This window comes from Heteronotia binoei, chromosome 2 (genome assembly GCF_032191835.1).
Source record: "Heteronotia binoei isolate CCM8104 ecotype False Entrance Well chromosome 2, APGP_CSIRO_Hbin_v1, whole genome shotgun sequence".
Classification (NCBI taxonomy): domain Eukaryota; kingdom Metazoa; phylum Chordata; class Lepidosauria; order Squamata; family Gekkonidae; genus Heteronotia; species Heteronotia binoei.
This window is the reverse complement of record NC_083224.1, coordinates 25677459-25704374: the sequence shown is the minus strand read 5'-3', so window position 1 is coordinate 25704374 and position 26916 is coordinate 25677459. Positions and strand designations below refer to the sequence as shown.

At 47.7% G+C, this 26916-nt stretch overlaps 1 protein-coding gene across 1 annotated transcript in view; it reads left to right on the top strand.

Annotated features, from left to right (window-relative positions):
• The first annotated feature begins 277 nt into the window (after positions 1 to 277).
• The window catches only part of CDH4 (cadherin 4), a 1291203-nt gene continuing 1264564 nt past the window's right edge, over positions 278 to 26916 (top strand). Inside the window, exons 1-3 of the mRNA XM_060232964.1 lie at positions 278 to 490; positions 1068 to 1302; positions 5327 to 5437. Of these exons, the coding sequence (XP_060088947.1) occupies positions 278 to 490; positions 1068 to 1302; positions 5327 to 5437 (559 nt within the window). The remainder of the gene's footprint in view (positions 491 to 1067; positions 1303 to 5326; positions 5438 to 26916) is intronic.

Sequence of the window (26916 nt, the reverse complement as noted above, 5' to 3'; positions counted from 1 at the left end):
CGTAAATAAACGCCGCGTGCAGCTGGCGAAGAGGCTGCAAGTAACCCCGAGGCAAGAAGGGGGCGGAGGTGGCTTTGGCCGCGCTCCTTGCAGCTGCAGCGCAACGCAATCTCCGCGGCACCGTTACTTTGGCCCGGCCACGCCGAAGTCTCCCAAGATTTCCTTCCGTGCACGAATGCAGCCCACTTTAGGGGGGGGGGGAGAAAGAGACTGCCCACGCCCCCTCCCTTTGGAGTGAGCCCATTGAGTTCAAGGGGGGCTGGCTCAGTGCTGGATTATGCCCTGCGGAGGCCTCTTCCAGGCAGTCGAGATCTCGCAATTTCTTTCAGACTTGGAGCACCTGCCCGGCCACGCGCTACCCCCACTGCAGCCGGCAGCCACCTTCTCAAAAGCCCCTTCGCCAAAGCTGCGGGGAGAGGCAGAGCGAGGCAAACTTGGCCACAAGGCCAGCGGCGGGCGGGAAGGGCTCAGTCGCCGGCTGCGCATGCAGGCTGGGAGGGCTGCAAGCAGGGAGGAAACGAGAGGGGAGCTGAGCGGAGGCCCCTAAGAGCCCGGGGGCCCCCAGACCAGTGCCTGCTTGGCCTGACCGTTAATCCAGCCCTGGGCTCGCTGCTCCAAAAGGGGTCCTAAAAGGCGCGCAGTTGCGCAAACCCGAGCCTGCGCGCCTTGAGTGGGCACCCAAGTCCCCCCCAGCTTCGCTCCCCCCAGTCTATCTTTGCACGCCCGCGCTCCTTTAGAGGCGCTCCCCTCCCAACTCCGGCGGAAAGTGCAACCGCCTGGATCGGTTTAGCGCCGCAGTCAAGCGGCGGAGGGGCTTCGGGGCGGGAGGCGCCGCGTCCACTCACCGTTGGGGAGGGGGAGCCCGTCCCGGTGCCTCCAATTGCCCCCCCCCCCCGCAGGCGAGGCGCCCCGCAGGGGTTGAGCCTTTCGGCGGCGGCGGCTCCTTTAAGGCCGGCCGGCCTGCTGCCGCTCGGCGCCGTATGGGCCGGGCTTGGGAGGCGGGGATTGGCGAGAGCAGCCCCGAGAGCGCTTCACCTGCAGTTCAGAGCGGCGGCGGCGAGGAATAGAGGGGGCAAGGCGGCGCGGCGGCGCAGGCGAAGAAGCGGAAGAGTTGGCCGGGCTCGGGGCGGCGACAAGGCGGCGGGCGAGCCGCCGGCCCCGGCGAGAAGGGGGCGCTGGGGCTTGCCCAGCCCGGGCTGCGGGGGAAGGCAGGCGGGCGGCTCGCCAGCCGCGGAGATGCGCCCGGGCGCGGGGATGCTCCTGCAAGTTCTCTGGCTCTGTTCCTTCGGGGGCTTCGCGCGGGTAAGTTGGGGGCCCCGCGGAGAGAGAGGGGGGGGAGGCGGGAGAAGAGGGGGCGGCGCTGGCAGGCTCGGCACGGGCGACGGAGCCAGGGGGCCGGGGCTTTGGCGTCTTGCCGGCGAGGAACCGGGTGGAGAGCGCGCGGCTCCGAGCCCTCTCCGGCTTCCCCTCCCGGGCTTTGCGCGCAGCGGCTTGGGCACGCCGGCGGGGCTGGAGAGGAGCCCCTGTCTCCCTGCATGCGGCTCAGAAGTGGCCTCCCCTCCCTCCCTCCCGTCGCGCCGGCGGTGTGCCCGGCTGTCGCTTGCGGTGGAACGGCGGTTGCCTCCTCGCTCTCTCCCGAGCTGGTGCAAAGAAAAGCTGCGGGCGCAACGCCGCGCTCCTTATTGATGTGTCGGGTTGCGGAGCATGTGCTGCCTGCCTGCCTGCCGGGGGATGTTCGCTGGGGCTTGGCGAGAGACGCAGGATGCGCGGGGCTCTGGCCGCTGCATGCAATTCCCAGAGCGGGGAAACCCCAGAGGCGGCAAGAGGACGGGGGCTGAAAGCAGGGGAGGGAAGCCCCGGCTCGGAGCTGCGGGCCGACGGGGGAGAGAGAGACCTAGACGGGAAACCCCTCTCCAGGGCCAGCTTGCCGGGGAGCCGTTGGCGCCCTCGCCGGCATCCCCGAGTTGCCCTCCGGGGTTGCAGGGACTGGCTTTCGCCCAGAAGCAACCGCGATCCGGGGGGCGGCCGCCGTTGAAGACGACAGATGGCCGTCTCCATAGCCGTGGCCTCCCTGCGAGTCGTCCGAACTTCTGAATGGAGCTGCGCCATCTCTCCCTCCCCCCCCGGCCCGGGGGCTTTCTGGAGCCGGGGACGCGGCTCACATGGCGCGGCGGAAGTCTCGGGCGGCGCACGGAGGGCTCCCTCTCGGCCGCGGAGAACCAGCCTGCTGAATGGGGAGGATTTCTTCTCCGTATTTCTCTCTCCCCCCCCCCCCCCGCCTTTTAGTTTTGCTGTTGGAACTGGCACCTCTTAGGAAACGTGCGTCTCTTTGCAGCTAAGACCGAGGTGCAAAGAAGGGCTTGAGTCTCTTCTCTCCCCCCCCCCCCACCACATAAGGAGGGATTATTTAAAAAAAAAAAAAAAAACAGAGATTCCTAGAGAAAGTTATTATTTTCTTGTAAATGGGAGCAGAGCTACTATTGCTCTGCACTGCCAGGGGTGCCTTCTTCCAGCTGGAAACGCTGAATGGTGGCACTGTAGCTTGCTGCCGGAGCTTTCTCTTGTGCAGTGTGTAGTATGTATTCGGAGTGCGTATATTTACCATCCACTCCACGAAAAAAAAAAAAAGTGGAGCTTTCTAAAATGGGGGGGGGGATATGACTCCACAATGTTGAATTAAAGAGACCGAGAGGGGAGTTTTCCAAAGCCCCAGGTTTCTCCCCCCCCCCCTGCATTTCCATCCCCATTTGCTTATAAACAGGTGCAAAAAGCATCTTTCCACTGGATAGAGTCTGGATTTCACAGTGTAGCCTATCTTACAAGAAAAGCTGTTCCTTCTCTTTTTGCCCCCCCCCCCCCACTGAAAGTCATTTAGAAGTTTATTAAAATTACACTGGTGGTTCAATTCTGGCGCCTGGGCTGCTCATGGATGCCTGCGACCACCCCCAGGGAAGGGCTCTTCCACTGTGCAACTCTCTGGTGTTACTTGTGCCAGAGGACTTCTTGGGAGTTGCTCTCCGCATGATGTGTCCGATTCGGGGCTTCTTTCCAGGGAAAGGCCAGTCAGCCACTGTGTTTTGAAGCCTGGGGAGCCCCAGTTCATAACTGAAATCCTCCCCCCCTGATTTTAAGCTTTTAAGCCCCCCCATTTTGGAGGGGGGTGCTTTAAAAAATAAAAGACTGGATTGAATGACTGGATTGCAGTGATCCTCTTAGGGGCTCCATTGTAATAGGTGGGTGGCTGGGAAATCAATTCCTATTATCTGGTGTCAGACCTTTTGAAATGTTTCCGAATTGCGCGGCGTCTTTGCCAGGAGACAGCCGGGGAGAGCACAGAAGAGCGGCTCTCCTGCATTTCCCAGAGACAGTTGCTGGCATTCTCTCCAAAGCGTGATTTTGAGCCGAGATTACATTGGCTTGCTTTTTGCTTAGTAAGCGCCTCTGAAAGCTGGGAGACAGACTCTCTGGTGTTCTCTCTCTCTCTCCCCTGTTTCTCTCGCACACGTTTGGAGTGGCTTTCCCGCAGTTCATAATTATTTCAAAAATCTATTTCTGCAGAGCAGATTGGAGTAGACAAATCAGTAGGAGCTCAGGAAGTCTTTGAAGCTTCCCTTATGGTGGTGGCTGATTAAAGCAGTCGGTTTTGGATCCTTTAGCCTTGTGGGGCATGTCCACCTTGAACTTATCCTGACACCCCATCCAAATCTTATGAGACTCCCTGGGAATAAAGCATGCCCAAGGATACTTACTCCCCCCATGCCTTCCATATCACTTATTCCCCCCCTCCAAGCTTCAATCCTCCTTTGCCACAGGCATATATTTACAAATCGGCAGCTAATAAGCTTCCCAGGTGCTTCTGCCCATATGTTCTTGGAGCCGAAACCAAGCTGATAGATCCAGAAAGCCAGGTGAGAGTGGAATCTATTCCGCCACGGTTTCTGTTCCAGGATTTTTCAGAGGGGGGTGGGGGGAAGCCAGCCTGCATGCAGGAGCATTTCCTTCCAACCAGCGCCAGCAATGGAGCTCTCCTTTTCCCTAAAAGGGAGGAAGCTGGTGTGATCCGATGGAGGGTCCTGTAGCTTCGGGAAGGGAGGGTTCGATGGTGCTCCCAAACGGGTGAGGGCCCGTGTCTTTGCCGACAACTGTCAGCCTGTCTGGATTTCTTTGTGCCCCCCTCATCATGAGCTGCCCTCTTAACCTTCCTAGATTTCACTTGGCGTCTCAGCCAGGGGAAGCGTAGATGCGTGCAGGGCTCTCTCTCCCCTCTCTCTTTCTCTCTCTCTCTCTCTCTGCCTGCCAGGTGGTGATTGCTCAGCAGTTCTACATTGATTTGTTCTGGGAGGCACAGCCTGCGCGTGTGTATTTTTTTTTCCCCTCCCTTCCTTGCAGCATCCTGCTAGAAGCAGCGGCAGTGATTCCAGAGGCCTTTAATTTATTTATTTCCTGTGGAGACCAGAGTTGCTGAAGAGGGTGATAGAAAGGCAGACTTCTTGGGGGGGGGGAGCTTGGTGGGAATCTGGAGACCGGTTTGCATGCAGCTCTTGAACCGCCGCTTGATTGATACCGATCACGGATATTAGGGTGCGAGAGACGGTTAGTGGTATTTATTGCAGTGTGCTTCATTCCGCAGGCTGGTATCCATAGTAATTTCCCAAGTCCTCTTCGGCAGAAGGTTTCCAGTCGCCTCTGATAACAGTAGTAGGTTTTTTTTTTTTTTTTACCATGGCTGTTGGGTTCTTTCCCTCCCTACTTCTGGTCTGAAAATATGTTATCAGCTCAGCAGGTTGACCACTGCTTGTGTGCCCGGGCTTGTGGGGTTTGTAGGCGCTGGCATGCTGTCTGTGAGCAGTGTTCCCTCTAAGCTGAGTTAGTGTGAACTAGCTTGCGGCATTTTAGCCTCCAGCTCACATATTTCTGTCTTAGTTCAGGAAGGATGGCTCCAGAGCAAACTAATTTATGCAGCAGCCAAATTGCTCGCTCACAACTTTAATGCCGGTATCTCACGAAGTAATAATATTTTGCTCACAGAATTATGAAATTATGAAGCTGCCTTATACTGAATCAGACCTTCGGTCCGTCAAAGTCAGTATCGTCTACTCAGATTGGCAGCGGCTTTCCAGGGTCTCAAGCTGAGGTTTTTCATGCCTACTTGCCTGGACCCTTTTTAGTTGGAGATGCTGGGGATTGAACCCGGGACCTTCTGCTTTCCAAGCAGATGCTCTACCATTGAGCCACCATCCACAGCTTAGAGGGAGTATTGTCTGTGAGTGCCCCCCAATGAAATACCATCTCCAATTCATAAAGGTTCTTGTTTTGCTCTCTGCAGGCACACAATGGGGATCTTACAGTCAGACCACTTGTAAGCCGGGTTTCTCGGAAGACGATTACACAGCTCTGGTTTCCCAAAACATCGTGGAAGGGCAGAAGTTACTCAAAGGTAGGAAGAGTTCTTGGAACGCACTGGAATCTGTGCTGTATGCTTCTGATGGCAAAGAGGAAAGAGCTTACAGGTGTTAAGGACAGCAGGTGCTTCCTGAATAGGAATGTTTTAGTGGCAAAATGAGAGGAGACGTTCTTACGGACTAGTGTGTGTCTGAATGTCTGGGAGACGATGTTGAGTTTTTGTCTGATTTGCACATTGTCTGGGTCAAGTGAGAGGATTTTGATGGTTTGTGTCAGCACCCGTCTGTGCACGATGCTATATTTTTAACTTCCACTCCTCGTCGGAAGTTTCTGCGTTCTCTCGCCTGTCTGTCCACTGAGCATCTTCGCCTTGGGGATTCGAAGCGTCTTAAATTATCTGGTGCTTTGAAATGCTTGATAAAGCAGACGTTGTTGTTAGAAATGTGGTAAACAAGCCTACAGACATTCTGTTCCACAAATGTGGCATTCATTTTCACGACTGCCCCAACTGACAACATGAAAACAGAGGCCGGAAGAAGCTACCAATTAGCTTTAATTGCAGGATTAGAACTGCTTTTTTCATGGGGGGGGAGGGGAAGGATTTTGACAGTGGACTCTTTAAAACCCAAAAGGGCAACAGATTATCCCGATGCATGATCTCATCCCTCCCACAGCTCCCACTCAGCTTTGAAGTTGCTAAAATAATTAAACCTTCCATGATAAGAACTTTAGCCTGAGTGTATTCTGAGGATCAGTGTGAGCTGAATGGGAGGAGGATTCTGAGCCGAACAGGAACAGCTATCTGTTGCCAAATTACGCATGCTGTCCGTGTCACTGTGCTTTGAATCCAGTTGAAGATGACTGTCTGGTGATACCATTGAGGGCCGATGAAGTTGATCTGGACCATAGAAACAGGAAGAGACCTTTGGCTAGCAGTGGTAAATAGAACAATTTGCAGGGTGGGTGTTTGTTCTTTCGAAGACCTTCTGTGATGGAACAACCCACTGAAACACAAGCTTAAGTTGGAGTCACCTTTGTCTGTCCACCCTTATATTCTTGTGTCTTGCCTTCGGTTCTTGCTGCTCAGAGACAGCACTGGGCTAGATGGGCGTCACGTGTGACGCAGGACTTGTTGAAAGGTTAGAGATCCAGGAACGAGCACGATGCTTCAGAAAAAGAAAATCGGCTCCGATGGAAAAAAATGAGGAAGTGTTTTTACAGGCCCTAGATATGCGTTGATGTGGCTTAGCGGCTGGGATAATGCTTTGTTAGAGTTTTGGATGCGGTATGATACTGTTCTCATTGGGGAAGTGGTACGCCAGCTGTCTTTGTATGCAGAAATGCATGGGCATGTGCGCTTGCAAATAATTTGCACGTCTGAGTGTTCCGTGGCTTTGTGTTTTAAGGTATGTTGTGACTTTGTACACCCCCTGGGAAATACTGATACTTGATTGTTTCCTTGGTTGCTGTTCTAGAACACCCCCTCCCTTCTTGGTGACTTTTTCTTCTTCCTGGATTAATTGTATCGGCCAATCAGAGGCTTTCCTGGTTAAGTGGTTGATGATCGATTACTGTAACGCTCTCTACATGGGGCTGCCCTTGACTCAGATTCGGAAGCTGCAGCTGATGCAGAATGCTACAGCCAGGGTACTAATGGGACTTCCCCGTCAGGAGCACATTCAGCCTGTGCTGAGAGTTACTTCACTGGCTGCCTGTTGCAGACCAAATCCATTTCAAGGTCCTGGTATTAACCTTCAAAGCCCTATATGGCCTAGGACCTACCTATCTGAGGACCGCCTTGCCCCACATGTTCCCAAGAGAGCACTGCGATCAAGTTCTCAAAATCTTTTGGGTGTCCCTGGGCTAAAGGAGGCTAGGCTCAGCTCCACCAGAGCAAGAGCCTTCTTGGTTGCGGCCCCAATACTTTGGAACACCCTTCCAGAAGCCATCAGGGCCCTGCAGGATTTATCACAGTTTCCGCAGGGCCTGCAAGACTGAACTGTTTCGGATGGCACATAACATCTAATGGGAGAGGGCTGCCACCACATCTGGATCCATCGCGCTTTTATTACTTACTGCCCAGGATCTGTGGGTGTGAGAAAGTAGCACCATAGTCATTTACCTGATCGTTTTATTGTTTTAATATTGTTTTTGTTTACTGTTTATTTTATGCTGTTAGCTGCCTTGAGTCTGTACAGAATGGGCGGGATATAAATATAACGTGCATAAATAAATAAATGTTGCAATGCTCCTCGAAACTGACTGTGTGAGGCCAGGCAGATTCAACTTGGAAAGCAAGGGGGCAGTGCCGCGCCAGCTTGCCACAGTGGTTAGCATGTCAGACTGGGATCTGGGAGACAGACGCAGGTTCCAAGCCCATTCTGCCGTGGAAGCTTGCTGCCTGACCTTGGGCCGGTCCAACTCCCTCATCCTAATGTGCCTTGCCTTGTAGTTGTTGTGCACGTGGGTGTGGGGTGAAATAGAGAAGGGAAGAATGTTGTAAGCCACTGTGGGTCCCCATTGGAGAGGAGAATTGGGTATCAACAGGCCTGTAGTTAACTAGGGGCTCATGGGGCCTGGCCCCCTGACTGTATTTTAGGGCCCATTATCCCCATCCAGGGCCTCACCCTCATTTGTGATTTAAATGGCACGGAAGGGGCTTGCAGGAGCAGCCAGTGCCTCTCCTGCACCATTTATAGGGCCTGCCAATCAGCTGATCAGGCTCTTTAAGTCATGCAGGAAAGAGATGGATGGCCCCAACCTCTCCAGTTTTCTGCACTCACCCCCCCATGCGCCCATCCCCCCGGCCCTTAGCTCCAGGGCTGGGTATCAATGAAGCAAATTTCTGTTTTTGCAAGGAGCATGAGACTGTTGATAAGGAGAGTCGTCAGTACTGCCAGGGCAGTTATGGAAAGCTGCATGGCTCAAACTGATGAATAACATGGCTAGGAACAGTGAAAACTTGATGTCTCCCATCATGCTGGTTCAATCCTGCTAGGACTGAGAAAAAAGGGAAGGAGGTGGGGTTGTGAGTTGGTGAGCTCAGTTCCCTTGGGGTGGGGTGGTGGTGTAGTAAGAGATCCCTTGTACCCCAAAGCTGACCTGAACTGTCTGATACATTTCCTGCTAATTCATTTAGAAAGTTGTGGGCGTTCTGGCTCTCTTTGTTTGCTAGGCTATAGTTTGTTGCTTAGTGTTTATCATATCGATAGACCCTGAGCTAGCCCTTGGTCGTGTCAGGAGCTCAGCTGCTTTGATTCTTACAATCAAAGATGTTTTCCCCTCTTGTCATTCTGCTTGCTGATCTTGACATTAACACACCAAGTTCATTAGCCGTTTTGAGGAAGCCGTACTTCTCTATCAGTTGTCCCAGATGCTATTTATTCAGTGGGGTAATCCTGCTTTAAAGAGGAGGAATGCTCATCTGTGGGCTTGGTGGCTAATTTGGTCTTGCATGTATGTCAACAAAAGTTAGCAGCACATGTCAAGTCTTACTTGCCAAAAGATGCTTGCTTCAATCTTTGGCTCACTAGCGGATAAAATTAGGGGGGTGAGGAGAACCTCTTCACTTCCAACTCTCAACTCTTCCTGCTTGTTTGCCCAGAGGAGTCCTTCCTTACCCCAGGTGACAGTTGAGAAAGAAGCCATTTACCTGCCCAGGTTAGGCATCCTCTTTGTTGCTGCTGGGTCACTTTCATGGTGAATGAATGTCTTTGCTTCTTGGCTTCCATTCCCCTTCTTTTAAGAAATGCACTGTGATTGACAGTGTTTATCTTGCCTCTTCATCTTTGCAGACAATAATGCAGTTGGCTTGCTTTTCTGGAAGTGTGTTTATGGGAATTTTGGGTTTGAGACATTGTCTTGCGTTGCAGCTGGCTGGGCAAGAAGGATGGAACAGAAGCTCTGGCAGAGAGAGTGCAAAAGCAGTGCCAGAGCGAAAGCTTGCAGAAAACCCATCGTCTTGTACATCAACTGATTGTGATCTTTAAATGGACAGGAAGTTAGATCACAGTAAGCCCTTCAAGTAACTTAAGTGAATATGAATTCCATCAGTTTCTGTTATGAACAAGACAAGCCTCCTGGGTTGGGATCAAGAGCAAATTGTGCTCTGCATATGGTCTTGCCTATGAACCTTATTCTCATCAAGCAAGACTTCAACTTTCTTTTCTGCTTAGGCCTTGTGTACTTTGGGCAGTGTGGATGCGAGCATCCCCAAGTCCACTGAAATCCATGGACCTTAAGAGTTTGGTAGCATGTTTAATTTCTGCTGATTTGGGAGTGTCAGCTCTGTAGCTATCATCAATTGAAAACGCTCTCCAGGGTGTCTGGGTAAGTTCCTTTATTGATAGACAGAACAGAACTTTACATGAATTTGTCAGAACTAACAGCATCAGGAAGACAGCACAGGTTATATGCCTTATCTGAGACCATTAGGGTGTCCCACCTAAATTCAGACTCTAAAAGCACACCTTGGCGGTTACCAGTGTTCCCTCTAAGCTGAGTTAGTGTGAGCTAACTGCAGTGTTTTAGCATCCAGCACACACATTTTTGTCTTAGCTCAGGAAAAATGACCTCAGAGCCAGGGGTGGAATTCTAGCAGGAGCTCCTTTGCATACTAGGCCATACAACCCTGATGTAGCCAATTGTCCAAGAGCTTACAAAAAAGAACATTGTAAGCTCTTGGAGGATTGGCTACATCAGGGGTGTGTGGCCTAATATGCAATGGAGCTCTGCTAGAATTCCATCCCCGCCCAGAGCAAACTAATTTATGCAGTAACTCACAACTTAAATGGCAGTAGCTCACAAAGTAGAATTTTTGCTCACAAGACTCTACAGCTTAGAGGAAATATTGGCAGTTACAGTCAGTTCTCACAGAAAAGTTAGGTATAAAACAGTTTGTAGATCACAGAGGTCTTCACCATCAGATAAAGATGACCTTGAGAGACCGTCTGTGCTGTGTCAGAGTGTGGGGCCCAACATTCTTGTTTCTGTTACAGAGAATACAGTTCACTACAACAAGCATAACAAAACACTCTTTCACAACAAAGATTATTACATGGCAAGGGCACTTGACAGGGAGGAATTTGTAAAAAGTGGCTGAAGGGACTTCATTGTTTCTTTTGGGCTTTTAAACTTATTGTGCCAGACTCCATGTTGAAAATACAAGCATAAACCACCTGAAACATGGGAAGCAAACTGAAACATTTTTGTTGTTTTCTGAGATCCCTTATATGTTACACCTGTAAAAGTATCTCTCTGTAGTGTTCTGAGGTGATGTGTGTTATGTTGCCTCCTTACCTTTAGTGTTTCCTACTTATTTTCACTGCCACCAAAAGCCATTGCCTCATACTTCTTATTTGGACCCAAAGAACAAAGTTTTCTTAATTATATGTGCTAAAATTACAGAACAGTCAGTACCAGTGGGTGGCTCTGATGTAAAATGGAATTTTTACTCAAAATAAAACACTTATTTTCTCTTGAACATAAAGTTTATTTAGAATATACCAGTGTGATGGTTGCTGTGTGGTTCATAACCAGAATGGTTTCAGAGAGGTACATAAGCATAATGGCTTCAGGTAGGTATAGGTCTCATTTCAGTAAAGGTTCTTAAATAGACCTAGCCACAAAGGCTGGTTTTCTCACTGGCTGCTTAGACTAATAATGTCTACAAAGCTTAATTCCCTAACTTGCCTCTTAGGCTAATAACTTCCACAGAGAACACAGATCTCTCTCAGCACTTCAGTCTTCACACACTCAGCTCTCTTCCTGCTCGTACACTCACACTGCACTTTTCTCTCACATAAAACCTCCTTGAACACCCCAGTCAGCTCCGCCCCTTAGGCACACTATCCAATCATAGCACATTTCATTCATCTAGGGCTCCTTTTGTAGCAGGAGCTCCTTTGCATATTAGGCCATGCCCCCTGATGTTGCCAATCCTTCAAGAGCTTACAGGGCTCTTAGTACAGGGCCTACCGTAAGCTCCAGGAGGATTGGCTATATCAGGGAGGTGTGGCCTAATATGCAAAGGAGCTCCTTCTACAAAATGAGCCCTGCACTCAGCCATCCAGCCCTCTCTTTCTGACTCCAGAGGGCTACATGTTAACCTACAGTCACACACATGACTCCTTACATTAGAACAAAGAAACACACAAAATATTTGTGCATTGAAACACCACACAAGCCATGACAATATCAAGAATATTAGAGAATAGCAAAATGAAGTTGGTAGGTTTGTGCAGGTAGTCCATGGGGATCATGGGAGCCTTATCTTTTTCACAAAGTGGTTCAGAGCTCCAGTATGATGAAGTGTCAATATACGTAATGCTGCCTTATACTGAATGAGTCCATCAAAGACATAGTTGTCTACTCAGTCTGGCAGTGACTCTTCAAGATCTCAAACTGAGAAGTTTTTCTGCATCATCTACTGCCTGATCTGTCTTGTGGGGGATTGAATCTGGGACTTCCTGCATGCAAAGAGGCTCTTCCACTGAGCCATGGCCACTCCCCATTATGTTCAGCAATTGGGTGTACATAGACAGGTCACACCCCCATTACTTTAAGAAATGGGCCTCCTAGACATGGCACGATGGCTGCGCATGTCCCCACCTTTAATTTCTACATGGACTTCTGCACATCTGGATTAGGTAAATATCACCTCTGTAATAATTCCTAAAAGTCTCCATTCCTCACCCCTGATTTCCTTAGCCTCTTGATTGTGTGTGTATTTGTGATTGCTCAGGGCATTTTTGGAGCAGGAACTCACAGGAATGTAGTTCCGGCTGGCTTGGCACCAGGAGGTGTGGCCCATGTGCAAATGAGTTCCTGCTGGGCTTTTTCTGTTTGAACATATGAAGCTGCCTTATACTGAATCAGACCCTTGGTCCTTCAAAGTCAGTATTGCCTACTCAGACTGGCAGTGGCTCTCCAGGGTCTCAAGCTGAGTTTTTTCATTTGCCTGGACCTTTTTTTAGTGAAGATGCCAGGGATTGAACCTGGGACCTTCTGCTTCCCAAGCTGATGCTCTGCCACTGAACCACCATCCCCTCCCAAAGCCACTGTCCCTCCCTGTGTTAAGCACGGTTGATATCAGGATGTGTGGCTCATATGCAAATGAGTTCCTGCTGGGCTTTTTCTACAAAAACCCCTGTGATTGCTTATGTGTATACGTATTATTAACATATTTTTAAAAGTAAACATTTTAAACTATTTTCTTTCAATCCCCCACAAGACGGATCAGGCAGTAGATGATGTGGAAAAACCTCTCAGTCTGAGATCTTGAAGAGTCACTGCCAGACTGAGTAGACAACTACGTCTTTGATGGACTCTGATGGACTCATTCTGTATAAGGCAGCATTACTATTTCCTTCGTATTATTGGTGTGAGAATCCTGCTTAAAAATAGCTCTGCCTAAGTCTACCTCTTGCTAATTCCCCCATCAAAAAGAGGAGACTCTAGCAATTCGGCTAAAAGTATAATCCATTGGAAGTTTCTCCTGGAGGAGGGGGAATGTACATATGTACATCTGGCATTGGTATATTTATTCGTCGGGATGTTCCACAGAACCTTTCAGAAAACAAAGGGCTTACAAATGACTTTGTTAAATGGTTTGAAATCAGAAAGTGTGTGCAGTGAGCTATAGATACTGAACAGGAAGCCAATAACCACAATGTACATGTAGGACTCCCAACTCGCTGAATGATAGGAAATGCCACTAGAGCAACACTGATATGTTGGAGCACAATACGATGATAGAGTAAATGACAGCTGCCATGGTCCAGTGGGAAGTCATTTCTGTGAGACTTGGCTGTGATGAGTGGGAGTTCCCCAACAGGGCTTGTAAAAATACACCTTTAAGGGGATGGTAAAAATAAAAAAAGATAAAGTTTTACGCTTGAGCTAATTTTTTTCACCAAAAACGGTTTTTCTTTTGGTAGTTCAAGGCAGTGTACAGTCAGATTTTTTTTTTAAAAGAGTGTGCATAATTTAAACCTTACAAATAGAAGGCCAGTTTAGCCATGGGAAGTTTTGCAAGTCAGCATTTTAAAAGGCAGCTTCAGGGCTTTTTTGTAGCAGGGACTCCTTTGCATATTAGACCACACACCCGTGGTGTAGCCAGTCCTCCCAAGAGCTTTCAGGGCTCATAGTACAGGGCCTACTGTAGGCTCCAGGAGAACTGGCTACATCAGAGGTGTGTGGCCTAATATGCAAAGGAGTTCCTGCTACAAAAAAAGCCCTGGGCATTGTGAGAACTGTGCTAAGTCAATCCAAGATGAACTCTGGCACTTCTTGCTAGTTGTTGGGGGGAGGGGGAGGGAAGAAAAACAAACAAAAGCAATTTTTATTGTTGGTCCTTACTTAAACATGTGCGATTATTTTGTTTGCCAATAGCTTGCAAAATCTGTTTTGCACCTTTTGGAGCTTGTATGCCAAAATACGTGCTGCTGTTTATCATTGTGAGACAAATATCTCTAATTAACATGTTCAATATCTGTGCTAAATCTGCTGCTCTAGAAACAACCGCATGCATGCATACTGTCTTCCTGGCTTCTGTTGAGGCAGGGAACTTGTTAGTTCTCCAAGGTTTCATTTCAGTTTTATTTCCCAACACTTGGTATGTCTGAGACACACAACACTTTCCTCTCTTCTTCCCATCTGTGTGACATTTGTGCATTGAAATCAACACATTCTACTGGATTTGGCATCCATAGAAAAGTATGACTGATTGTTCATTGGTAGTACACTGTCACCCGTCAGTCAAAGGGTATGGTACTATATTATTAGGTAGAGCACATAATATCAGGTCCAGGGCTTTTTTTTTTGCAGAAAAAGCCCAGCAGGAACTCATTTGCATATTAGGCCACGCCCTGACTCCAAGCCAGCCAGAACTGCGTTCCTGTGTATTCCTGCTAAAAATGCCTTGATGAGGTCCAGGTCTCACTTTGAGGCAGGAGCTCCTTTGCATAAGAGGCCACATCTCCCTGATGCAGCCAGTCCTCCAAGAGCTTAGAGTAGGCCCTGTAAGAAGAGCCTTGTAAGCTCTTGGAGGATTGGCTACAGCAGGGGTGTGTGGCCTAATATTCAAAGGAGCTGCTGCTACATAGTGAGCCCTGATTAAGTCCAGTAGGAATTGGGGAAGGAGCTATGGAGCAGTGTATAGAGTGCCAACAGATATAGATATACCGTATTTTTCGGACGATTAGACGCACCGGACCATAAGACGCACCTTCATCTACGTGCGCAAATGGCCATCTTTGGTGATGCGGGTGCCATTGCAGCCTTTGGGCCGCCTCGGCCGGGGGCCGCACAGCTGGAGCAAGGCACGCAGGCGTGGGAGAAGCATGCCGGCGCCTGCGAAGTGCTGGATTTGTGGTGAGGGCGATCTCGCCGCTTGTCTCCCAGCCAGGCACGCAGGCGCGGGGGAAGCACGCCTGGCTGGGAGACAAGCAGCGAGATTGGTCCTTGCGAAGTGCTGGGTTGGCAATGGGGGCGGAGGGAGCGATCTCGCCGCTTGTCTCCCGGTGGCTGCAGGCCCCTCCCCCCCTCATCTTTTAGTATTCGGACCATAAGACGCACACACTTCCCCCCACTTTTTTTGGGGGGGGGAGTGCGTCTTATGGTCCGAAAAATACGGTACATATATATTTTTGGTTTGGTCTTGAGATTTACAAGGCCTTATAAAGCCAAGCTAAAACTGACTGGGTGAAGACTTGTTCTCAGGCTGCATAACCCTGAGTAAAGCTCTGGTTTGTGAGGCTGAAATTCACATGTCCTGTTTGTTCAGCATTGCACCTGTTATTGGAGAGGACCTAGTGGAACGGTGCTGAAAAATAGCTGCTCAGTGTACAGTGTGAATGAAAAAAACAAAATAAGTATTGGGGGAATTTGCAGCAATTGACGCTGTTACGTATGTGTGGTGTGTTTCTATGTGGGCTATTTGTGTATATCTGTGTGGGCTCCATCTCAGAAAAAAAAAGTGATAAAACTGGAGGAAAAAAGGACAGGAACAATCCACTGATGAAGCATCTTACCATTTGAGGCTTTTTAATACAGAAGAGATCAGGGCTGTTTTTGGTAGAAAAAGCCCAGCAGGAAATCATTTGCATATTAGACCACACCCCCTGACACCAAGCCAGCCGGAACTGCATTCCTGCTTAAAAAAAAGCCATGGAAGAGATGAAAAATGCAGTCCTAGTCTTGGTTTTTAGGAAGCAGAGCTTTTTTTGTATTAGGAACTCCTTTGCATATTAGGCTACGCCCCCCTGATGTAGCCAATCCTCTTGAAGCTTACAGGGGGCCCTGTACTAAGAGCCCTGAAAGCTCTTGGAGGATTGGCTACATAAGAGGGGTGTGGCCTAATATGCAAAGGAGTTCCTGCTACAAAAAAAGCCCTGTGGAAGCAAGTTCCATTTAGTATAGTGAGGCTTACTTCTGAATAGGCATGCGCAGGATTCCTTGTGCTTGTAGGGAGTAAGCGTTCCAAGTGGGGCTTTCTTTAGAGCCAGCCTGCATAGGATTGAGTCTGTAAGAAGAGCTGCCGACACTTTTTTTTTAAAAAAAAATGTTCTGTGCACCATTAATAGTTTTAATGGTGCAGAGAACGTAAAAAGAGAAATTGTGCTGTGTCTTCAAAAACCAGAACAGAGTCATGCAGTGAAACTGATTAACAGTAAGTTCCGGGCAAACAAAAGGAAGCGTTTCCCTCATTCTGTAAGTAATTAGGTGATGTTCACTGTCAACTGCTGTGGTGGTGATGGGTTGCATAGACAGGCAACTGAGATCTGATACTCCGATTCATAGGAAATGGTCCACGAACAGCTCTTACCTGGCTGGTAGTCAACTGCAGTCTCTGGGTACTGGATGCTTAGTTTACTCTCCGTTTGTGAACTTTTAATCCCACTTGGCTACTGTGGTGGCTGTGGGGTGAGGGCAGGGGAAGTCCAGTGTTGTTATGCAGATGCAGGCAATGACAAACCGCCTCTGAAGGTCTCTTGCCTTGAAAACCCTGTGGGGTCACCATAAGTCGACTGCGACTTGATGGCACTTCACACACACCAACAATATGAGGGAAGGATGTGGTATATTATCTTTATTTTTTCAAGTATTATTCCAATAAAATGTTTTTTGCGCAATATTATTTATTTTTATTTTATTCTGTTTTTAGCCCACCCTTCCCATGGGGAGAGAAGATATAGGAGATTATAAGCCGCTCTGAGTCTCTGATTCAGAGAGAAGGACGGGGTATAAATCTGCAGTCTCTTTCATCTTCTTCTGTAGAACAGGCTCAGGGCGGGTTACATCATAATACTGAAACCAGTTGATTCTCCCAATCAAATATTTCAGTTCAGGGCTTCTTCTTTTTTTGTAGCAGGAACTCCTTTGCATATTAGGCCACCCCTCCTCCCCGATGTAGCCAATCCTCCAAGAGCTTACAGGGCTCTTAGTGCAGGGCCTGCTGTAAGCTCCAAGGATTGTGTGGCCTTATAGGCAAAGGAGTTCTTGCTACAGAAAAAGCCCTGGGAAGGGCACTGAGGCAACTGCCTTCTGGGCTGAAGAGAATACAATCCCCCTCCCCCGCCTCTCCTGTAGATTCTTTGTACCTCAGCTGCCTGCAGTCAAATAAAAAGGGGGCCACAAGATGAAGCTGCCTTATACTGGATCAGTATTGTCTACTCAGACTGGCAGCAGCTCTTCAGGGTCTCAGGCAGAGGTCTTTGACATCACCAATTGTCTGGTCCTTTTAAACTGGAGATGCTGGGGATTGAACCTGGGACCTTCTGCAAGCCAAGCAGAGGCTCTTCCGCTGAGCCACAGCCTCTCCGCATAGTGTAAGCGGTGAGCTCCCTAAAGGTCTCTTATTTGGAAATGTGCTTAGGCTATGGTTGTACTTATATGTGAGGTAAACAGAGACCTCTGCTTGCTTCTTCTTGACAGACGAGACACAGATGAAAATGAATAACAAAGGTTGATTTAACAGAAAATAAAGTTTACTATAAGGTAAAAATGATGTGTGGATAACTTAGATATGTAAAGTAAAAGCTGTCTTTCAAATCAAGTAAATAACCCCTGGGTGGAGATTTGATTCCCTCTTTTCCTGGACAAGTTAGCTTCAGCAGGTTCAAGGTTGATCTTTTCTCTCACCACAGAACTTACACACACCAGTTAGGAATGGTGGGCCTTTAACAGGATACTTATTTGTACCACTAAAATAAATTTTCTTCCATGAACTGACCCCCAATCCCTGTTTTTAAAAGCCAAAAAGCCTGGCTAAGCTGAGACGCCTTTCCAGAGCCATGAAATCCCTGTCCAAAAGTGAAACAGGTTTCTTCACCCTTCTTAAACTGAGGCTGAGTCACTATTCCTTCCCCCACCCACGTCCAGTGAATCTCTATAGGCTCTAGTTGACTGACAATCCTTAAATTTGTCTGTGGCCTAAATCGCAAGGATTGGTTCTGAGCTCTGGAGGAGAGGCGGGACTTTTAAAGATGATTGCCCCAGCTAGTCGCTTGGTGATGATCTGGTCGTCTTTAGGTACTGAAGTTAGCTTTCCAAGTTGAGAACTGTCTTTCTGACCCTCCAGGTTAGGACTGAGCCAGATTTGATAATTTTGTAGAGAGTCTGATCAGTTTCCCCTACAGCCACACAGCAGCTGTGGGGAATGTCACTTTAAAAATTAGCGAGAGCCCAATTCAGCTCAGAACTGCAGTGTGCATGAGCAGGGCTTCCTGGCTTCCTCCTGCACCATTTTCCCAAGCTGAATTGGCCCTGAAGGGGGTTATTTTGCCTGCCTATGGCAGTCCCTACAGATGTTGCGGGACTGTGACCTGGGAAAGTTAGTTGGTTCAGGGGAACCCAGATGCTTTTCTTTCAAAAATGTCACATCTGCTTTGGTCAAACCTTTGCCGTATTGGAAATCTGTGTGTTGTGGACTTGGAGTTGTGTGAAAGACATGACTCAGTGCTTTTGGTTGTGAACTCTGCTGTCCAACTTTATTGCATTCTTAAGAACATAAGATAAGCCATGTTGGATCAGGCCAATGGCCCATCCAGTCCAACACTGTCACACACAGTGGCCAATATATATTTGTGTGTGTATATATATACACACACGCACACATATATACACACACCATGGCTAATAGCCACTGATGGACCTTTGCTCCATATTTTTATCCAATCCCCTCTTAAAGCTGCCTATGTTTGTAGCTGCTGCCACCTCCTGTGGCAGTGAATTCCACATGTTACTCACCCTTTGGGTGAAGAAGTACTTCCTTTTACCTGTTTTAACCTGACAGCTCAGCAATTTCATTGAATGCCCACGAGTTCTTGTATTGCGAGAAAGGGAGAAAAGTACTTCTTTCTCTACTTTCTCCATCCCATGCATTATCTTGTAAACCTCTATCATGTCACCCTGCAGTCGACTTTTCTCCAAGCTAAAGAGCTCCAAGTGTTTTAACCTTTCTTCATAGGGAAAGTGTTCCAAGCCTTCAATCATTCTACTTGCCCTTTTCTGGACTTTTCCAATGCTATATCTTTTTTGAGGTGCGGTGACCAGAATTGTACACAGTATTCCAAATGAGACTGCACCACCGATTTATACAGGGGCATTATGATACTGGATGATTTGTTTTCAATTCCCTTCCTAATAATTCCCAGCATGGCGTTGGCCTTTTTTATTGCAATCGCACACTGTCTTGACATTTTCAGTGAGTTATCTACCACGACCCCAAGATCTCTCGATCAGTCTCTGCCAGTTCACACCCCATCAACTTGTATTTGTAGCTGGGATTCGTGGCCCCAATGTGCATTACTTTGCACTTGGCCACAATGAACCGCATCTGCCACGACATCCACTCACCCAACCTCAACAGATCCCTTTGGTGTGCCTCACAATCTTCTCTGGTTCTCACCACCCTGAACAATTTAGTGTCATCTGCAGACTTGGCCACTTAACTGCTTACTCCCAACTCCAGATCGTTAATGAACAAGTTAAAGATTATGGGACCCAGTACTGAGCCTTGAGGCACACCAGTGCTTACTGTCCTCCACTGCAAAGACTGCCCATTTATATTCACTCTCTGCTTCCTATTAATTAGCCAGTTTTTGATCCACAAGAGGACCTGAACTTTTACTCCATGATTCTTGAGCTTACTAAGGAGCCTTTGATGAGGAACTTTATCAAAAGCTTTCTGAAAGTCAAAGTAAATAGCATCTATTGAGTCCCCTTTGTCCACATGTTTGTTCACCCCCTCAAAGAACTCTAACAGGTTAGTGAGGCAAGATCTTCCCTTACAGAACCCATGCTGAGTCTTCCTCAATAACTTGTGTTCATCAGTGTGCCTACTCATTCTGTCCTTGATAATGCTTTCTACCAACTTTCACGGTATTGAAGTCAAACTGACTGGCCTGTAATTGCCCGGATCTCCTCTAGAACCCTTTTTAAAGATGGGGGTGACATTTGCTACCTTCCAGTCCTCAGGAACGGAGGCAGATTTCAATGAAAGATTACATATTTTTGTCAGGAGATCCTCAAGTTCAACTTTGAGTTCTTTCAGAACTCTTGGATGTATGCCATCCGGACCTGGTGACTTATTAGTTTTTAATTCGTCAATCAGTTGTAGGACCTCCTCTCTTGTCACCTCAATTTGACTCAGGTCTTTCAACACCCCTTCCAAAATTAGTGGTTCTGGAGCGGGCAAACACTTCTCATCTTCCACAGTGAAGACTGAGGCAAAAAATGCATTCAGCTTCTCAGTAATCCTTTTACCCCTTGGTCATCCAAGGGCTCCACTGCCTCCCTGGCTGGTTTCCTGCTTCTAATATAGTTGAAGAAATTTTTATTGTTGTATGCCATTTCTTGTATTAGAATTGTATGCAATTTCTTAGCTGCTTGCTTTCAAAGTCTTCCTAAAAAGGCTTTTCACTGGCTTGTCATATTGAGACTGTAGTACCAAAAATAAGCACAGGCATGGTTGTTTGCATGTGTGGTGTTGAGGGCAGGGCTTTTTTTGAGCAGAAACAACAGGAATGCAGTTCCTGCTGGCTTGGCTTCAGAGGGTGTGGCCTAATATGCAAATGATTCCTGCTGGGCTTTTTCTACAAAAAAAATCCCTGGTTGAGGGCCATGATGCTAAGCCAGCCCCCAAAACGCCTGGTGTGAGGAAGGTAAATATATAACCACTTGTGATATAAGTTAGATTTTGGAAGCTGAAGCGTAGTGAACAGTTTGTTTAAAAAATGGTATCGTGAACAGTATACAGCATTACTGCTCTTAGCTGCTCGGCTTGCCTTCCCTTCAGTCCTCTTGTGGGTATGATGACTCCTTGCGTTGCCTCAAGATTTTAAGAAAGGATTTGCTTTCAGCTTTTTCTTCCTGGTTGGAATTGAGTTAAACAGATAATGACTACTTTATAATTGAGTTATTCCAATGGAAATGGCTTAGCCTTAATTTGACAACAAAAAACTTTCACAGAGTCATTGTTTTATTATAAGTACGCCATAAGCTATTAACTACTACTTTGTGGTTCGTCTTCTCTGCCTGACTCAGCTCTCTTGCTTCCTTCCGAACGCGGAGAATCCAGCGGGTGCCCATTTGTTACACAGTAATTAACTTGTTTATGATAAATGGATGGAAGAAATGTCGTGGCATTTTGGTTTATGTCTCAATAAAAAAAAATAGTATTTGCATTCTTGCAAACTTCATGTTAATTAGGCTTAAAATAGTTGCCTCCCCCCCTCTTCCAGCCCCAATAGGGTAGCAAATTTGGCAGGTTAAGACACCGTCCCGAGGGCTTTTGGTATAAAGCGGGCGCCACTTAGGCAAGCTGATTTGTAAAGCTGTTGGGTTTTGCTTATCGAGGTTTTTGCTTTGTCATCTCTGCCTCTCCTTTATTACTTAGCAGTTATTTGTGTATGCGTGTATGTGGGATAATTTCTCTCCTTGTTCAGCTGAGTAACAAACTTCTTGTCCTGATTGCTGGCACGGGGTAACATATGAAATAGGGAATTGGTTTGCTTGTTTTCTTTACGTTGAGATAGAGCAGGCTTTTTTTTCCCCTTTCAAAGACATGTTCTGCATTGTAGCAGAGGACAATTGCTGCGCCGGTATCTCTTTCTCGGCTTTGTTTAATTATTAATGTTAACTTAAACTGGCGAGAGCAACGATCGCCTGAGGCGGGGGGGGGCTGGGGGGGACGAAGAGAACAGGAGGGATCTAGGCTGGAGGGAAGGGGCCAGTTAGGAAAGGGAAAACCCACTGATATTGAAGCTGGATCAGGGTGCGGGGAGGGGGGGAGGAATTGACCTTCACATCAGTGGGACTCTGGGCTGGAGATTGCCCCCTATCCATAATGCTGCTCTGGGCTTCGACTGATCCATGGGTTGGATATTAACCATACGCAGGCCTTGAATTCAGTAGGAGCTCATAGGAGTGCAGCTTCTGAGGGTTTCCCCTCCTCCTCCCCAGCTGCATAAATCCCTGGATGAGCTCCACCACCTATTTTGTTTTTGCAAAATGACCCCTGACTGTACAATATAATTCCCAGTTATTTTTTAAATGTGATTTTTTTTTTTTAAAAAAAGTGCATTGTATAGGGCTGAGTGACTGAAAGTTGTGCTTTTCCTTTAAATTGTGTGTGTGGCACGGATCAGGCTGCCTTTTGTGTTTGGACAGAAAACTCCTGTTAGTGATGCTAGTGTTGCCTTTAAAACAAAAGAAATCTGGGTTCTTACCCAGATCACATCACTGTAATTCCTGAACATCTGCCATTCCTGCATTAAATAACATGATTAGCAGCTGTCACTTGTGGTTCTGGCATGAACTTGGGAGAAGGGAGACAGAGCCAACCAAGAGGAGAAGGTGGTGTTTAATTATGCTGTTGCATTGTGTTTGCTAGCACCTGTTTCATTTCATTAACTATTTGAAAAAACTTGGTGATTTTTTCTCTTCTCCCCCTCTTCCCTTTTGAAGAAATAAAAAAATGGTAAGGTTTTTCTGCTGCTATTCAGAATATAAATATACTGGTGTTAGGAATATATGCTGTAAGTTTCTGAGTCTCACAGGATGCTTCCTCAACAAAAATAAGGGCTACAAGTAGGCTTGTCAGGCCTCTTGCCTATAAGCCCTGTTGTCTCCTGTTGCTCCAATTAGCAGCAGGATGAAAATAAAATGAATAAAATGTTGCTGATGTCACTACATCACCCGAAGCTACATTTGGTAGGACTAGGACTCACTGGAAACTCTTATACCTTTACCATAGTGTTTTCAGGGATTCCTAGAGTTACCCTGGAAGTCTGATGGCTGATGTCAAATGCACCTCCCCTTGCTACCAGCCTTTCTGCTGATTGCTTGATCTAGCAGCTCTTAGTGCATGTAATGTTAGATGTCCTGGACCACACGAGCAGAAGTCCATAAAGTCTCTTGTTCCCATGTCAGTCTTGCCCCTCCTGGAAATCAGGACACTGTGGACAGAGTAGGAATCACTGTGGATCAGGTATGGCCAAACCGTGGCTCTCAAAGCCCCTTCGGCCAGCTTGGAGAAGACATTTCTCTCTTTAAATCACTTCTTCAAGCCAACAAATTAATTGGATAGTGCATTTAAAGTTGAACCTTCCTTGCTTCCCTCCCTCCCTCCAACATCTGACGTTCATGCCCTGAGGCTCTCAAACATCTGACGTTAATTCTATGCGGCTCTTTCATTAAGCAAGTTTGGCCACCCCTGCATCTTCTCATTTGTTCTGAGGCTTCTGATGTCACTGAGCATTAGGATCTGATTAGGTCATATATAAAATCATGACTTGGAGGAAACCCCAACCCAAGTGGCATTTGACATTCATCCAGTCAGATCCTCTGGGTGAAGGAGTTGTGTGACTGCAGCTACCGTGCTGCAAAGTTTGTGTCAGAAAAGTCCCTGAGAGTTAGTCTACCCATTGCGCAGACCAAGGTGGTAGAATGCTGGATGGGTCTATATCATACTTTTGTTTATCTTCCTCTGTCTATGTAGGACATGCTCTGTCAGGGCAAAGGCTACAATAAACCTGTTTGTTTGTTTTTCCCATTTGATGAACTGGCTTTTTACTCAGATGGAGGGGTGTGTGTCAAAGTTACCTCCTTAGCAGTGGATTATAATGGGGGTCTACCACCACCTGCTGATTGGGGGGATTGTCCACCATTTCCCACCTACAGGACTAATTTTTCCAGCAGGAACTCTTTTGCATATTAGGCTACACCCCCCCCCCCCCCCCCGATGTAGCCAATCCTCCTGGAGCTTACAGTAGGCCCTTTAAGAAGAGCCCTGTAAGTTCTTGGAGGATTGGCTACATTGGGTGGGTGTAGGCTTATATGCAAAGGAGCTCCTGCTGCAAAAAAAGCCCTTCCCACCTCTGTCTTGTTCCTGATCTAAATTCTGCCTTCCCAGACACTGCTGCTTATTCTTCAGGAGATGGATATTTCTCCTCCAGGGCTGTTCCAGTATGTCCCCCCTCCCCTATTGCTGCTAAGTGAAATTAAAGATGAGGGGAGACCTCATCACAAGTAATTTGTAGCATCGCTTTTGGATGATTTGGGAGAGGCATGTTTGTGTTTATGTGTGTGTACTTTCTCTCGTTTTTTTTCTGCTTCGACAAGTGGTGTTGCTCTAGTGTCCACTGAATAATGGGCTTCATTTGTTCTAGCCCCGTCTCAATTAGATGTTGTTAATTCCACGATGCCCTTGGAACCTGCTGACCCAGTCGGACTCTGCTCTGGAGATCTCTGGCCTTGAAATCCTGGCTTAATTAGTTGGGCCGAGGCCACAGTTTGTGTGCGAAGGGAAGGAGGGAGAGAAATAGGGAATGACTGTACAGGTTTTGGAGTGCAGTAGACTGCATCGGGCAGTCTTCGGAGCGTGGTAGAGGACAGGAGGGCCTGGGGTGACTTTGTCCACGGGGTCGCAAAGAGTCGGGCTCGACTATGCAACTGAACAACAACAAAGATTGCATTTGCCTTCATAAGAACATAAGAGAAGCCATGTTGGATCAGACCAATGGCCCATCCAGTCCAACACTCTGTGTCACACAGTGGCCAAGAAACCCAAGTGCCATGAAGAGGTCCAGCAGTGGGGCTAGAAGCCCTTTCACTGTGCCCCCCATCCAAGCACAAGACTACAGAGCATCACTGCCCCAGACAGAATTCCAAGGATAAGTTGTGGCTAATAGGCACTGATGGACCTCTGCTCCGTATGTTTATCCATTCCCCTCTTGAAGCTGTCTGTGCTTCAGTTTGGAACACACACTCTTCTGAGGTTTAGACACCACGCACCTGTGTGTCTCTGGACAGGTCCCAGAAGCATACATCCCAAATACCTTCTGAAGTCCTGGGCCGGGCTAGAACAACCCTGTGTCATATGCATTATTAGTGTTTTGTGTATTTTTCATGCGTTTAAGAACATAAGAGAAGCCATGTTGGATCAGGCCAATGGCCCATCCAGTCCAACACTGTGTCACACAGTGGCCAAAAAAACTAAGTGCCATCAGGAGGTCCACCGGTGGGGCCATGACACTAGAAGCCCTGCCACTGTGCCCCCCCAGGCACCAAGAACGCAGAGCATCACTCCCCCAATTAAGTACACTGCAATTAAGTACATTGTTTTCATTGAGCAAGGGAGATATCTGGTGTTTTCTCACTGTCATTTGCAGCAGAGGTTTGCAGAAGGGTGTAGAGCGCCCAAAACCCAGTTGCACCACCCGGATACCTTTGAGTAGGGTTGCTGACCTCCACGAGGGGGCCTGAAGCTCTCCTGGAATTACTACTGATCTCCAGATTAGGGAGAGCTGTTTCCCTTGTGAGGATGGCTGCTATGGGAGGTAGATTCTGTAGCATTATGTCCCGCTTTCCCAGGGCTCCAGCCCTCCAAATCTCCAGGAATTTCCCAACCTGGAGCTGGCAACCCTACCTGTGAGTGTGCTTGCTTCATAGACTGCCCTTGCTGCATGATGTCATGGCCCAGCTAAGGTTCTTTTGCTTTCTTCCCAGTGGCTTTTGAATCTGCACTCCCTCCAAAGAAAATCCTTGACTGTTTCTCTATCAGTCACATTTTGGTCCTTCCAGCGGGAGTTAACGGTGGATAAGGGCTCCCGCTCAAGCGTTCATAGACCCAGCAACGTTTAACATTTAAAAGGACTCCACTTCTTAGCCGAGTCTCCAGGCCATAGCCTTTGCTTCTCAGGGGCTTGGATTAATTACTTTTTATCGCAGGCTATTTTAGTAATCTGCTGTTGCTGAAAAGTAACTACAAACATGATCTTTTGAAGCCATTTACAGTGTGGCGCGTTCCCTCCTCCCGCCATTAAGACCAGCTTTTAAAATAAAAAAAAGAGAGGAGGATGGCAGGAAGAAATTGGACCTCTGTTTTTAAATAATGCAGAAGATTGGTTTTTGGCTGGGGCTTGTAGATGTGGTGCTGCTTCGGGCTGCAGGTAAAGTTGTGCATGAATGCCCTTCGTGGGTAAGACACTTGTACCTAAAGGACTTTTCTTCCTCTGTGCTCCCATGTACAAGGAACAATCTTCGGGCTGCCCCAGCAGGAGGGTCGGAGGGCAGGGACATGGGGTATGTGTGTGTTGCGATTGGTGGTGTCACCAACATCACCTCATTGCTTCTAGATACTGTCCAGAAGTGACAGTGGATAGCTGTAAAAATTGCTAGGAACTATGTGGTTCGGTTTACCATAGGAACTCCTTTGCATATTAGGCCAAACACCCCTGATGTAGCCAATCCTCCAAGAGCTTACAGGGCTCTTAGTACTGGGCCTACTATAAGCTCCAGGAAGATTGGCTACATCAGGGGGTGTGGTTTAATATGCAAAGATTCCTGCTACAAAAAAAAAAAGCCCTGATAATAGAGGAGGGGGCAATGGCTACTCATGTTCCTGCAGACCTGCGCCCGCCAAAAGTCTTTCGAAAGTCTCTTGGAATAATATACAGTTTTTTCTCAGGCCTCAGTAGCCAAGGTTAAATCCTCTTCTTCAGTTGGTGTCTATCAGTGTTGCCCAGGGAGACCAGATGAGAGTTGCCTCTTTTTACCTGCGAGCCCAAAGCATCCAAAGCAGATGAGGTTCAATGTGGCCAAGTGCAAAGTAATGCACATTGGGGCCAAGAATCCCAGCTACAAATACAAGTTGATGGGGTGTGAACTGGCAGAGACTGACCAAGAGAGAGATCTTGGGGTCGTGGTAGATAACTCACTGAAAATGTCAAGACAGTGTGCGATTGCAATAAAAAAGGCCACCGCCATGCTGGGAATTATTAGGAAGGGAATTGAAAACAAATCATCCAGTCTCATAATGCTCCTGTATAAATTGATGGTGCAGTCTCATTTGGAATACTGTGTATAATTCTGGTCACTGCACCTCAAAAAGGATATAGCATTGGAAAAAGTCCAGAAAAGGGCAACTAGAATGATTAAAGGTTTGGAACACTTTCCCTGACAGTCTGACAGTTCGGTTAGTTATATGCCAACCGGAAGAGGACCGTCTTG